The sequence below is a fragment of the Nannospalax galili genome, unplaced genomic scaffold, assembly GCF_000622305.1.
Source record: "Nannospalax galili isolate Female #2095 unplaced genomic scaffold, S.galili_v1.0 scaffold83, whole genome shotgun sequence".
In the NCBI taxonomy this organism is placed as follows: Eukaryota; Metazoa; Chordata; class Mammalia; order Rodentia; family Spalacidae; genus Nannospalax; species Nannospalax galili.
The window spans coordinates 6,193,473-6,209,067 of record NW_008352659.1 but is presented as its reverse complement, the minus strand read 5'-3'; the positions used below and the strand labels follow the sequence as shown (position 1 = coordinate 6,209,067).

The 15,595-nt window shown below is 38.4% G+C and overlaps 1 protein-coding gene across 6 annotated transcripts in view; it reads left to right on the top strand.

The window, feature by feature from the left end:
- Kat6b (lysine acetyltransferase 6B) overlaps nt 1-15,595 on the top strand; it is a 201,979-nt gene that overhangs the window by 151,280 nt on the left and 35,104 nt on the right. For all 6 annotated transcript variants that reach the window (XM_008849901.2, XM_029554450.1, XM_029554448.1 and 3 more), the window contains exons 10-12: nt 2,944-3,085; nt 6,199-6,360; nt 10,174-10,267. In XM_008849901.2, coding sequence (XP_008848123.1) covers nt 2,944-3,085; nt 6,199-6,360; nt 10,174-10,267 — 398 coding nt within the window. The remainder of the gene's footprint in view (nt 1-2,943; nt 3,086-6,198; nt 6,361-10,173; nt 10,268-15,595) is intronic.

The following is a 15,595-nucleotide window of genomic DNA, read 5'->3' as shown; positions in this document are numbered from 1 at the left end:
AGTATGATGGTGCAAGTCTTTAATTTCAGCACTCTGGAGACAGAGACAGGCAGATCTCTGTGAGATCAAGGCCAGCTTGGTGTACATAGTTCCAGGCCAACTAGGGATACAGGGAGACCTTGCTCAAAAAAGAAAAAAAAAAAAAAAAAAAAAAAAAAAAAAAAAAAAAAAAAAAAAGTGTTTCCTGTATTCTTCTTTCTCCAGCACATTTTTGTACTGTTCTTTGTTCTGTGCAGAGTCCTTGTGCCCTGAGAAACACAGGTGTTCTCAATTTGGCCTTTGCTTTCTTTGTTTAGTAGGACAAATGTTTTTTGTTTTGTTTTTTGTTTTGCTTTTTTTATGAACTGAATCTCAAAAACAAATTTTTTTGCCATTATAAGGTACTTGGTAGACTTTCTAGTCCACTTGCTTTCTTCTAATTAGGGCTTTAACTTTTATTTCTAATCTTTTGTTTTCAAGTTTCTTCTACAAATCAAGCATAGTAGAAAAAAATAGGAGGAAGTAGGTAGGAGGAGGGTTATCCTTAGAGGAAACCTTTCTCCAAATCTCTTTTATAGCCAATTGTTAATAATTTATTGGAAATGTAGAGAAAAATACCCTCAGGTTTAGTATCTCTAGAGTTAACTGAGAATAGTGGATGACATACCCCCAATGAGGGATTATGGCTATATTTCTTCTGTCACCTACGTCAGGGCACCTGCTTTAGTAGCATCGCAGATTTTTTTGCCCTGGAAAAAGTTTTGCTAATTATAAACCTGTTTTTCTTCTAGGATAGAATGTTATCCTTTTCTTTACCAGTCATGAAGATAGGAAGGGTATTCTGGAAGTTGAGGTGCAAACTAAGCATCCAGAGTGTTGGTTTTTCTCCCTACATTGTACTACTTGACTGTACTTTCTTGAACTGTTTGGTAGTAGTGGTTGTGGTTTTATAGTACTTGGATTGAGCATAGGGCCTCCCATGAGTTAAGCAAGCACTCAGCCAACTGAGCTTCACCCCTGCCTTATAACCATTTAAAAAATGTGTAGTGGTTTAATTATACAGATTAAACAATAAGTTATCAGCTTTAAAATTTCTGAAAAGAATTTGCATGAAAGTGTGGTATTTAAAGTTAAAATTATCTCAATGCCAGATGTGATAATACATGTCTTTAATCCCAGCACTCAGGAAGCAGAGGCAGAGGCAGGTAGATCTCTGGGTTTCAGGCCAGCCTGGTCTACATAATGAGTTCCAGGTCAACAAAGTCTACATAGATAATAATAATAATAATAATAATAATAATAATAATAATAATATAATAATAATAGATATTTGTATCTTAGCGCTGCCCAAAACTTTCTCACTACTCCTGTACCCCAAAGATCTTGCAAGTGCTCCTAAACATTTTCTTTTAAATAATGGCAGTAGTCTTTTTCTGCGTGGAGATAGTATACTTATAAAGTGTTCTAATTTCTAAGGCAGAGAAACAAGCTGGTTAGAACAAGAAAGCTATTACTCAGAGAGTAAAGCCAGGCATAATCAGGTCAAGTCTGTAATCTTAGAAATCTGGAAGCAGAGGCAGTAAGATCTCAAGTTCAAGTCCAGCCTGGACTATAGAATGAGATCGTATATCTATATCTATGTCTATATCTATATCTATCTATCTATCTGTCTGTCTGTCTGTCTATCTATCTATCTATCTATATGATGGATAGATATTTATATATCAATATATATATGGAGCTGGGTGTGGTGGTACACACCTTTAATCCCAGCACTGGAGGCAGAAGCAGGTAGATCAGAGGCCAGCCTGGTATACACAGTGAGTTCCAGGCCAGGCCAGTAAGTTCTATATGATGAGACCCATCTCAAAACAAATAAACAAACATATATGTATATATATGAAAATACCTAAGTTTCATTGGTTAGGTGCTTAACTGGGATCTAATGAAGTGATGACAAAGTTGATAGGAAATCTACAGAGTAAGGGCCTCATCTGTATCACCTGGTGCCATATATGTGTACATGAAATATGAATATGCGTAGTGTATATATGTGTATGTGTATATATATATATATATAGAGAGAGAGAGAGAGCTTCAACTGTCTGACTTAGAGATGGTCTCTTCATTTGTCTTTGTCTAAAGAAGCATGTATAATGTGTTTGTAAACAGTATCTCATTCCTTTATTGTTTCTATTTGAAAGGAATGTATACTTCATAATAATTCCTACATCATTACATGCAGATAACTATGCTAAACAATATAATATCACAGACAAAGCTTCATTTTTAATTAAAAAATTAATCCAGGCCAGCCAGAGTTACATAGTAAGACCCTGCCTCTAAAAATATATAAATAAATGAAAAAAGTTAAGGAATCATTGGATTCAGTGGAAATCAAATGGGGTCTTCTGACTTTAAACCCTGTATTTACTACTTTAGACCTAGGCCATATGTAAATATGTGATAAACTTTAGTTACTTCATCCGGAAGTGGTATTCAAAACAGCTAAACCAAATTTTAGAACGTCTGTGTTTCATGAATATTCAGATCATTTTAAAAAATAGTAAATTCACTTCTAAGTAAAAGATTACTGTAGTTATAGCACTGTGCATAAACACTATTGGAAATACGGTATTGTGTCTAAATTTTGAAAAATATTCATGGTCACCTTGTAGGATGGCATCGTTATTGTTGATTTTTAGGGTGCTGATTCCATGTCTGAAAACCTTTCTTCTCAGAGGATCTTTCTAAGGAAGTAAATGAAGTATTTATCACAAAGTAAAATCACACATTATAGATTTTATTGAAAAATGTTTTAAGGTTGTTTTAATATTTTTTTATTTCTGAAATTTTTTTCTTTTACTTGATTTTTTTCTTTTTCCTTTTTTGAAACAGTTTAACTTTTCTCCCTTGAACATTATAATCACTCTGATAGATTCTTTGATTTTTAAACTTTAACAGATTACCAAAGCTTTACCTGTGTGAATTCTGTCTTAAATATATGAAAAGTAAAAATATTTTGCTAAGACACTCTAAGAAGTGTGGATGGTTTCATCCCCCGGCAAATGAAATTTACCGAAGGAAAGACCTTTCAGTATTTGAGGTAAGCATATGTAAACAAAACCCTCAGCTTTTTGAACCCTAATATTTGTAATCGTTGACTGTCTGCTTAGGTGATTTGTGTATAGAAGGTACAAAGTATATTTAATTTTGGCATGGAAATTCAGACTGCTCTTTAAAATATCTCCATGTTTTGGAATGCTTATCTAGCTGTATCAAGTAACCCTTTAGAATGATGAGGAATTCCATCTTCATCACATTAACTTTTTTGTCTTCTCCCAATCCCTGTCTACAACAGATAGAGTCACCAATGAATTTATGCACTCCTCAGCTCTTTGTAAATTCCACATTTTTTGGCAGGAGAAATTAGCTTTGTTCAGAGACTCCCACCAGTGTCTGGCAGGTGCTCACTCTTCCAGGGAATTGAGCAGCTGTACGTATCTCCTCAGTACACAACCACCTGTGTTTCCATCCAGTTCTTGGCAGGGTAGATAATCCTTTCGGTGAGACCCTAGCAGATGTTAGGACTCTTCCCCCATCTGGGTGGATGGCCACCCCTAGAGAACTCTGCCATTCACAGGAACTCTTTGTGGCCATACGTCTGTTATTGTAAGTTCTTTGGAGACGTTTTGTGTTTTCAGAATTGATTTAATAGCAGAAAGTGTTTGCTTCCATATAGTTCCATTGTTTAGCTGGGCTTCTATGGTCAGTTTCAAGGATCTAGCTTAGCTGACTCACTTGTCCCTGGAGGACTGATGCCTTCTTTTCATGTTACTGTCTGTTCACCGCACTTCTTCGTGTCCTCCTCTCTTCTCTTCACTATAGTTGGACTCTTGTATTGCCTTGCTGCATTTTTCTTTGTTACCCATCTTGGTGTAGTGTTATACATTCCAAGTGCTCAGAGCAAGCCTTCCTTCTACACAGACATCATGTCTTTTTTCTAAAATAGAGTTCTACTTTAGGGTTCTCCTTTTCAGAATTACGTGTTCAAATGTATTATTCTGCTCCAAAGTTGTTTTTATCTCAGGCATACAATGTCTCTCCATCATGAGTGATAAAGGGAAGATGGTGAGTTTCTCTTGTGAACCAAGATCTCTCAGACAGGTTCCACAGTTTTTTTTCCAAGACTGGACAAGAAATACAGGAAAGTCTAGCTGTGGTATGGTTGTCGTTTTTTTGGTTTTTTTTTTAAAGCCCATTCCTGCAATTTGGTCAGGCTTTCTTAGCATGCTTGAAGGAAGAGAAGTGTTGTTTGTGGGAAGACTTATTTCCATTAGTTCTCATTAAGACCAAGCATGAGGTTTCTCAACCTGAGCACTACTGACATTTCAGGATGAATAATATACTTTTATGGGGACTGTAACGTACATTGTAAGATGTTTACCAACATCCTGCCTTCTATATACTAGATGCCAGTGGTACCACCATCCCCTGCAGTTGTGACAACCAAAATGCCTGCAGTCATAGCCCTGTGTCCCTGAGCAGAAGTCAGGACCACTGGTGTCTGGGAAAGCCTAGTACAGGTTATCTGACCTTCCTGCTAATATTAGAATGCTACCCAGCCAGGCCAATGAGTCAACATGAAGAGCTGCTCTCACTTGAAGTTTTAAACAATGTCACTTTGCTATTGGTTCCTTCTTTGATGCCTTGGATCTTTTCTTCTAACCCAAATGAAATTGAGATGACTGGTTATTGTTTCCCAAAGGACAAAGCTCATTGTTAGCCTCGAGTAATTATTAGATAAATCAGCAAGCATAAGCCTGTGTGGTGGAAGCTCTAATAGATCAGGAGGTCTTCAGGTAAAAATATCAGCCTTGTTAGAATGTGTTTGGACTTGACAGAGATGACAGTGGTCCAGAAGTGGGGTTGTAAATTTTTATTTATACATAAAAGGAGGTAGAATTGATAAGTATTAAAGTCTTCACTTTAGAATATTGAAAAATATTTCAATTACATGAAAGAAACTTTTAGCTGTTTTCTATGTGACTTATAAAACAAATGAAGAATCACAGATTACCGTTTCATTGTGTTTTTCTTCCCTTTACCTGTTCCTCTAATTTGACTTTTTACAATTGATCAGAATTTTGTTTAAGCACTTTTTTTCCTCTTATTTGTGGTTCACAGATACACATCCTCATCTTTTCTTTTTATAATAGACTGCCATTTCTAAAAGGATCATACTCCCAAATACATAAAAACTTCCTTTAATTAAAGAGAGAATTGTATCCTCTGTGCCCGTTGCCTGTATTTGATTATGTTGCTATGTGTGGGACCAAGGTTCCATCCAAGGGAAATAGTTATATGAAATCTAAAAATAATTTCTGCAATATGAGAGCCTATATGGTCCACAGGAGATTTAAGAATGGTCAAGCTCATTGTTAAGGAGCTCTGGTTAGCAAATACCCATTTTCCCCTAAGAAAAGTGCTAGGGAATCTGCTGTGCTTTCTGTTTTCAACAAGTCACTACATTTGATCAAAGAAATTGGCATCTGTGCCTAGCCCCCTGTCTATAGCCATCAGTGTCACAGCTTGATTCTCTTTATTTTGAAGAGAAGTAGAGTGTAATCATGGTACTTATTGTAGGTTGAAATTCATCTCACTCTCTCTGTAAGTATTCCCAACATAGAAATTTTATCTTTTCCAATTATATTTAAAATGATACTTGGGATAGAACCAAAATGGAAGCCTCTTTTGCTAATCCACATTTCTGAAGAATCAGAATAATACCATTCATTTATTTTATTTTTGTTTGAAGTCATTTTGAAAATAACAAAAATTTAACATACATGATAAATACTTGATTTATTTGCATTTCCTTAATTCAGATTTATTTGGTTCAAATTTAAAAATAAAAAGAGGGTGTGCCCAATCATTTTTAACTCACAATAAATTTCAAATAAAAATACTTTTTTGGTAGTGGTTGGTATTTCTTGAGATAGCTTAAGGAGAAATTTTAGCTGTCTTAAATTTAAAATGTGTAATTCCGATTTGCCAAGAAGCAGTTGTTGTCTGGTTAACTTTGTCTTTGTTTAATGGAGTGATTTAATCTCTCAGTTTAGGACTTAGAAATAAAATTATGAAATACTATAAAGAAGAAAGTGTTATATTTCGTGATATTTTTAGGTTAAATAATGTTGTCTGTTTCTCTTTTGCTAGGTTGATGGGAATATGAGCAAAATTTATTGCCAAAACCTTTGCTTGTTAGCCAAGCTCTTCCTGGACCACAAAACGTTGTATTATGATGTCGAACCATTCCTTTTTTATGTCCTTACAAAAAATGATGAAAAAGGCTGTCATCTGGTTGGATACTTCTCTAAGGTAAAACAAGAGCCAGCATGACCTTCATTTTCTTTTTCAAAATGTTTTTAGTAGAGCCCAATTCTTTGTACAGCGCTTTTTTTATGACTATAATTTGAGTAAGTGGCACATGTTTCTGAAAAGCTCAGCTTTTTGTTTAGAGCTGATTTAAAAAGACAAAAACAAAAAACCCTAGTGCCTAGGAAGTGTGTAAAGGACCTCAGCACCATGTGCTGTGCTGACAGCATCCATGTGACAATTATAATTGCCGCCTTGGAGATTGCCTCACGTCTTTGATTTCTAAATGTTGAGCTCCTTCCTCCTTTCTTCCTAAGTCGTGTCAGCATGAAGGTTTCTGTGGGGCTTGGCTTGATGGGCTCGTTCTTGCTTTCACTTATTGCCCTCTTTCTGTGGTCACACTATCTTGTGAGTTAGATATTGGCATTTCTGCAGCTGGTGAAGTGGCTCAGTGGGTAAAGGCAGGGACCCATGGTAGAAGGAGAGAACTAACACCTGAAAATTGTCCATGTGCACTATGGCATGCGCACGTGTACACACATACGCGCGCACACACACACACACACCCTAACTAAATAAATCAATGCAATTTTAAAAATAAAAAGAACAGCCAGGCATGGTGGCTCATGCCTTTAATCCCAGCATTCCAGAGGCAGAGGCAGGTGGATCTTTGTGAGTTCCAGGACAGCTGGGGCTACAGGGAGACCCTGTCTCAAAAAGACCGAAAAATAAAAAAATAAAAAATAAATAAAAAGAACATTGATATTTGGAGAGTCAAGTTGATAGAATGACTGCTTTTACACTTTTGACTCTCTTTCTGTGCCATGGTTTTAAGTTCTAAAGCAGCTTCACCTTAAAAAGCCTACCTGTCTCTGTCAGCTAACATGGAGAACCTTGAATACTTGAGGAGCAATGGCTTATCTTTTTCACTAGTTCAGAGCTGTTTTTTCAAATTCTTCTGTGCAAAGGCTGCTGAGAAGCATTAACTCATTTGCAATCAAGGGGAACTGGGTTTGAAAGTATTTATAGGTGGTGTTCTTAACTTTTCTTAGGCATGTACCTAAGGAAGTAGTTACATGAACAGATAATGATTATCCAAATGCTCAGCAGATAAGTGACTTTTAAGTGAATCTTCTTTAATATAAATGAAGCACTTTATAGAAGTATTGTTTTGGGGACTGGAGAGATGGCTCAGTGGTTAAGAACACTGTTCTTGCAGAAGAACTGGGTTTGAATCCTAGCACCCACATGGCAGCCAACAACTCTCTGTAACTCCAGTTCCAGAGGATCCAACAGCCTCTTCTGTCCTACATGGGCATTGTACAACACAGGTGTACTTACCTACATGCAGGCATAACACTCATACACATAAAATAAAAATAATAAATAAAATATTTAAAAAATATACTTTAAAAAAAGAAGTGTTGTTTTCGTGGAAGATATAAGGATAGAAATATGCCCAGTGTGGTGTTGCATGTCTGTTATCTTAGCACTCAGAAGTCTAAGGGAGAGACATCACAAGTTTGAACTCAGCCTGAGCTAAACAGTATGACCCTATCTCCCTGTCTCCCATTGCCCTTCCCTCCCCTCAAAAAGAAAAAGAAGGGCTGTAGAATACACAGGATGTGAATGCACTCTGCAGACTGGCTATTCTAAGTCTGTGGGACAGTACAGAGACCACAAACAAAAGCAGCAGCAGCATTCATGGGAAGCTGCTTCAGGGAATTGGTGGGAGGGGGGTGTTATGTTGTTTGTTTGAGACAGAGTCTCGATACATAGCCCTGACTGGCCTGGAACTTGCTTTGTAGACCAGGCTGACCAAAAACTCACATAGATCCCCTGCCTCTGCCTCTGCCTCTGCCTCCTGAGTGTTGGGATTAAAGGGATGTACCACCACTGCTGCTTGCTTCAGTGTTTTAATATACATATTTGTAAACTTTAAAATGAAAAGGAATAGCCAGGCGTGGTGGTACACGCCTTTAATCCCAGCACTAGGGAGGCAGAGGCAGGCGGATCTCTGTGAGTTCAAGGCCAGCCTGGTCTACATAGTGAGTTCCAGGACAGCTGGGGCTACAGGGAAACCCTGTCTGAAAAAGACAAAAAAAAAAAAAATTATATTGGACTGCAAATTAAAGTATATGCTAACATTTCGATTGCAGTGTGGAAGACTTCAGCCCTTAAGTGTATTTACTGACCAAACCTAGAGGTTGTTAGAAAGACCAAGAAAATGACTGAGCTGACCTAGCCAGGTTTTATATGAATCATTACATGCATATGACTTTCCAGGCAGGAAAGAAGGAACACTTACGTTACTCAGATTAAAGTTTAGTAGAATAGTGTGTTTACGTGTGTGTGGCAGTTGAGCAGTGTGTCTCACTTGGCTAGCCTAGGCTGGCTGTTCAGCAAGCTCCAGGAGTCCTCCTGTCTCAGCTTCCCCTTGCTTTGAGTCATCTGACTTTTATGACAGATATATATTTTAATGTGGGCTCAGGAGGACCATGCTCAGGCAGGGCTTCATGCTTGCACAGGAAGCACTTTATTTACTGAGTGATCTCCCCAGCCCAGTGACATCTGTTAAGAAGGGGGAAAAGGATTGCTGTTGGATTGCATTTCAATAAACTCTCAGAGGTGGGACTAGTTCTGGACAGAGAAAGGAATGGCATCAAGGATATATATCCTCTTAACCCAGAGCACATCCCTTTTTAGATAGAGCGGCCCATTTTCTTACTTTTGCGTAGTAAAATTAATGATTTAAACCTTTGCCATCAGTGTGCACATTCATTCATGGGCAATAGGTCTTCTGAAGAAAATGCACTCACATCATTGCCTTCCTCTTCATATTTTAGAGGCTCCACAGACAGCTACAAATATGTAGATGTTGAGGCTTCATCTTTTTCACAAAAAGATCTTAATTTCTTTCCTCAGTCATCTCCTGGGTGGGTGTTTGGAGTCGCTCTCTGATGTGGTGGTTCTGTTTGTGGTCAGTCTCATCTGTGGTCTATACTTGGCCACACCATTCAGAACCTCAGAAGCCTTTTCCATATCCTCTCTGTGTAAATTTTCTCTACTTTGAATAAAATACTGCTGTCCTGATGCTTAGCCCGTGAGAGTTGCTCACTATTTAGTTTTCAGAGCTGTCTCTCACCATAGTCCCCCACACTTCTGGTTTCAGGCTGTTGGTGATGTTTTGGTCTCACTTTTATTTGGAGACTTCAGGGATTGTTGTTCTTGGCTTTTTTGTTCTATTTTATTTTCCTGATTTGAGATGCAAATTAATAATTTCTCTAGCTTTTGACTTTGACTTCTTATTCACAAGAGAAATGTATTTGTGCACATCTACCCACATGTCTACTGTTTAAGTTTCACTGGGGACATTTGCTCAAAGGAAGAAGACAGATTGCTGTTGCAGAGTAGTAAATTATTATTTAGCATGGTTGCCAGCTGAATCCTAACTTACTCTACTGGGTAACTCTGGATGTTATTTTCTCTGTCTCCCAGGTTGTGTGATCAAGGAAGGTATTTTTTTTCCATACTGACAGTATTGTTTTGTTTGATTCCTACTTTCTTGAGTCAGTAATCATATTTTATTGCATTGACATTTTAGAATAAAGATATAATTGAGAAGCATATCCAGAGTTGATGTTTTACTGTTAGGTGATTGTTGATTAACACAGTAGGATTGGATTATTCTGCTTGGTTCTGATCTAGCCTACTGGCTTACCTCAGTGGACTGTTTTACAAGGACAGTGGCAGGTACAGGGGATCACCCACTTCAGCAGAGCTCTGACATATTTGATCTGTTTCTCTTTCCCTCAGGAAAAGCTTTGCCAGCAGAAGTATAATGTCTCCTGCATAATGATCATGCCTCAGCACCAAAGGCAAGGGTTTGGACGGTTTCTCATTGATTTCAGTAAGTGGAGTACTTTATTTACTTTCATAACAGCTTTTGGCTGTTTCAGGAAACAGTAACACATAAAACTTTATTTAACCTGCTTTGATGTTTTCTATCAGTAGATAATGGGGTTTCTATTTATGTCTACATGGGTTAGAAAATCATCAAGTGAAAATTTTACTGCTGGTTGGTTATTACACTCTAGGAAATCAAGACTAGATCTCCACAGTGTCACTGGCTCACAAAGCCATTTACCCTGAATGAACCAGCAGAATTGCATTCCATTCTGTGGTGCTTGTGCTCGTTAGCACCAAATAGGCAATTATTTGTGATTAAAACAAAAAGAATTGTTACTTAAAAGGATTTTTAGCTTTCTAAACTTTGGCCTATAATCTTGAATGAAGCAGAGGAGATGAGAAATGTTTCCATGTATAGAAATAGTTCCTAGGGAGCCTATTCGGAGCCTCCCTTTCAACACAACTCTTGGGTTCTATTAATTTCCCTTTGCTGTTATGAAAGTTAACAATAGTTTTGTTCAAGATGTTTCTCAAGAAATGTTTGTTTAGCTCTGGCACACACTGTTAATTCCAGTGTTCAGGAGGCAGAGGCAGGAGGATCTCTGTGAGTCGGGGCCAACCTCATCTACATAGCAAGTTCCAAGCCAGTTGGGGCTATAGGAAGTCCCTATCTGGAAAAAGAAAGAAAGGATCAAGCAGAGGGAGGGAGGGAAAGGAAGGAAGGAAGGAAGGAAGGAAGGAAGGAAGGAAGGAAGGAAGGAAGGAAAGGTTTATGTGCTTGTATCTTCTGAGCCTCCTCAGTTAAAACTAAATGTACTGGATATAGTATGGTGGGTTTTTTTGTTTTTCTTTTTAACTGGTGATTTTTCTCCCTCGTTTATGTTATATTGGATAAGTGACTGTAGGGTTACAGCTATGTTTGGAAAGTTGTCTCCAGTTGTCTATAACTTGAAAGTCAGGTATTCTCTGGTGATAGTAGCTTCTGGCTACGTGAAAATCTGTCACTTAGAACTGTATGTGTTGATGAATAGATTGCAGTTTCTGTGAGTACTAGCTAAATGAAGGAATTTTGAGTATATTGTCATAATCTTCATAAGGTACATGAAATGCAATGTAAACATGCTATGACAACCTGTGAGAAAGTGTGTTGACTAAATCTGTTTGTTAGATACTGAAATATTGAAGTCTGAGGATAAAATAACTATATAACAATTTTGGACCAATTTGTATAATTTACTGACATTAAAATATACAATTTTGGGGAAACGAGTATTTTGAGTTGATTATTTTTATACTTTTAGATAACATTTCCAGTCATTAATTTATTCTCCTGACCTAGTTATCTAGTAACTGTTTATGCCAAGGAGGGCCATCTTACCAACTCATTATATTTACTTTACAAAGTCCTAGCTCTAATCATTTTTTTCTTCTGTTTTTGGGGTGTGTGTGTGTGTGTGTGTGTGTGTGTGTGTGTGTGAATTAAATTTGTTCTTTGACTCTTATCAAATGTGTCTATGATGTATTCATGTATATAATTCACTCTTTCCCTCATCTCCCTCCCTGTCCCTCCTCCCTTCCTTCCCTACTAATCGGTCTCTTTCCTACATTTATTCTTTTTGTTTTATTTGTGTCCCTCTGGGTTTGACCAAGGCCATCTGTGTGGCTTTGAAGCCTGGTGATATTATGCCAATGAGTACACAGCTGAAGATGGCATTTACTTGCTATAATCATTTATAAAGGCAAAATCATTTGTCTGGTTCTAGAGTTTTTATAGTTTTGTCATTCATAAAGTGTTAAATAACGTGCCTTCTGGTCATTCCAGAAGAATGGCATCCAGACACTGCGGCCATTCAGATCTTACACTTGTTATAATATCTGTGTCTATAGAAGAAAGAAACTCCTCAGGTTAAATTCAGGTCCTTCCAACATGTAGTTCAAGACTGTCTTTTAGGTTTTTTAGCTCATCAGTATCCTTTCCTCAGATGTCTTGAGCATGCTTCCATAGCTCCATTCTCTGTCTGGACTGTCCCTTTTCTGGCATGGTTGCTTCCTCCTTTCCTACCAATGTCCATTCAAAATCATACTCACTGCTAATAGCCAGCTGAAGAGCCTTTCCTTTTTGGGTGTTATCTCTAGAGTTCTACCTCATACCCACTCACTTCTGCATTCTACATTAGCACACTGAGACTATAATCACCCTTTTGTGGTAATCTGAGATGTGTGCTGTGCTTCCAAGTTACCATGACCTCTTTGGATACTTTCTTTGTATCCAGGATAGCCTTCTTAGCAGTCTGCAGTAGATCTGATTTTGTTGATAGGAACTGAATCCCTAAAGTGGTGAGGATATCCGAAATGATGCCTTGGAAAGGAACTGGTACTTACCAGGTAAAACGTCAAGCTCCAAATACACTTGCACAGCCTAACATGGCACTGAAGACTTCATACCAGAGAACACCTGGTAACAAAGGCCTTCCCTTTACATGCTAAATCTTTGTTTTTTTAACTGTTTTGGTGAAAAATTCAGGCCCACCTTGTATTTTCAGACCGGAAATGCAGAACACAATAGAACATTTTCTAGGGAGCATAGGGCTATTGTGATGAATGGTGGTACTGATGGTCTTGAGGATCCATGACATTAATTCTGCACCTGAGTAGGGAATAAGCAGTGTGGTGAAAGATTTGAGTTTAGCTGAAAGGGAGGGCTAAGGATGTGGCTCAGTGGTAGAGCCCTTGCCTAACAAGCATGAGGCTCTGGGATCAATCCTTAGCAGCATTCTTAAAGGGGAGGGTAGGGGTTCAGAGGGAGTTGGTGCTGTTCCCTCAGAGTTTTATAATAATCAAAAGAAAATGAGAACTACTCTGAACCCAATAAAAATTCAATTTAAAACCAAAAGAATTCCTTGGCTGGCCATTTTAAAGAAGATAAAGTATGCTGTTGAAAAAATTGATAGCATCTCCTTGGGAGTCACTTAAAATAATGGTAGATAAATATCTTTCCAGAACTATTTAGATCCAATCTTTTACAAAGGGAGAGGCTAGAACACACGAGCTCTCATCAGTTTGGCCCTCATAATTCAGTGCTCAGGGTAAGAAAGATAAACAAGTTTGGATGTTTTATTAAAAATGTTTTTTTTTAAGGGACCTTTTAATGGTTTGGGGTTTTGTTTTTTTTTTTGCATGAGCCTGAGATCTTTTGATCAGGGTTGCATTTTCAGTAAGTCAAGTAAACTTGTAAAGCGGGAAAGCCTTTGTCTATAAAGTTTAGGAAATGTAAGCAATGTATAGTCAGTAAGGGAACCAAGGCTTCCCACCTGCACCTTGACCACAGACATGGTCTAGTATAGTATGTTGTATATAAAGGACTATAAGCACAAGGCTTTGCACACTAATCTTCAGTACAGTAAGGGAGTAGTAGGGTTGTCCACTGGACCAAATGCTGCCCTTGGAGTAAGTTGTCTCTTGCTTCCTGGGTCAGCTTGTCTGGGGTTTGTCAGAGTGAGGCTTCCTAGGCAGCTGTTTATAAAGTTTGGCCAGAGTAACTAAAAGGTAACAACAACATCCAACCTGTTCATAAACCACCTTGTGGGTTTTGTGACTTCCCAAAGTTTAACTTGGTGGAGGAGTGACTGCCACGGCTGAAGTTGATAGCACATTACTTTCTTTTGGATTGAGATTTCCTCTTCCTTAGTCAGAAAACTTTAAAGCCCTCCTACACACATCCAGACAACTCTCCACCCTCATCAGACAAGTCAAGACTTCAAAGAAGCCTACTTCCCACAAAACTCTTGCAACTCCTTCCCTCCCACAGGCAAGGAAAATAGCTGTTCTTCCCACAGGGTTCTGCTGGGGGCTGGGGTGCTAGACTGTTCCTTACCAGGCCCTGGCCTGCTTCTGCTCTCAGAACTGCCCAGCAATACCCTGTATATCTCTCTGTTTTTCTCTTTAATTTTAAAATAAATTTCAGACTTATTGTGCCAAGAATTTCCATAGATTCTTAACCCAGATTGCCTAGATTTGCCACACTTTACTGCATCAGCTTTTTTATTCTTACCCTTCTCTCTCATACATTTATTTTTTGAGGGTAAACTGCACATACTTTGCACCTTCCTCTGTGAAGATACTCTTTTACATACCCACACTATAATTTCTTCAAAATCAAGAAATTAATGTTGCTTCAGTATTCTTATCTAATTGCACATCCTATTCATATTTCGTAGTGCCAGTTTTCACTGCTGTCCTTGTCTAGGGGGGAAAACATTCCTAAGTCCAAGTTCCCATGGCATATGTGGTTCTTTTTTTTTTTTTTTTTTTTTTTTTTTTTTTGAGACAGGGTCTCCCTGTAGCCCCAACTGACCTGGATGGAACTCCCTATATAGCAGGCTAGCCTGGAACTCACAGAGATCTGCCTGCCTCTGCCTCTAAAGTGCTGGGATCAAAGGCGTGGCTAATTTACTTGTAGATTCTTTACTATTTCATTGACCTATGTCTGTTTTTATGCCAGTACCATGCTGTTTTGACACTGTAGCCTTATAGTATATTTTGAAGTCAGGTAATATGATTCCTTGAGGCTTGCTCTTTTTGCTTGTGATTCTTTTGGCTCTTTGGGTTCTGTTAGGGTCCATATGAAACTTAGGATTGGGTTTTCTATTTCTGTGAAATATACAAACTCACACTGAATTTGTATATTGTTTTTGGTATAGAGAAGAGAGAGAGAGAGAGAGAGAGAGAGAGAGAGAGAGAGAGAGAGAGAGAGAGAATATCTTAAAACTGGGAGCTTTCTCAGTCCACTTTCTGCTCTTAAATTATTAGAGTTCCAAGTCCATTTAACTGTCTGTCTCTCTGTCTGTCTGTCTGTTGTGGGGGTGGTGGCATGATGCGTGTCTGTGTGGTATGCAGGCATGTGAGTGCAGAGGCCAGAACAGGGCATCAGGTGTCTTCCTCTATTGCTCTTGGCCTTATTGCATGGAAATAGTGTCTCTCACTCAACATGAAGCTTATCAATTCATCTAGACTAGCTTGCCAATGAACTTCAGGGATCCACCTCTCTCTGATGTCTGCCACCCCGACCAAGGCTGCAGTTATAGGCATGGGCCGCTATGCCCAGATTTTTATGTGGGCTCTGGGGATCTGAACTCGGATCCTCATGCTTGCAGGGCATGCCCTTTGCTGACTGAACCATCTCCCAACCCTTCATTTAAGTCTTAGTAAACTGTCACCACCTCTTCCAACTGACTGATACTCCTTTTGTCAATATGGCTCTGCCAACACAGCTTCACATACATTTTGTTCTAGTCAGCTTTGCATATTGTTGGCCACATTCCTTTAGAAA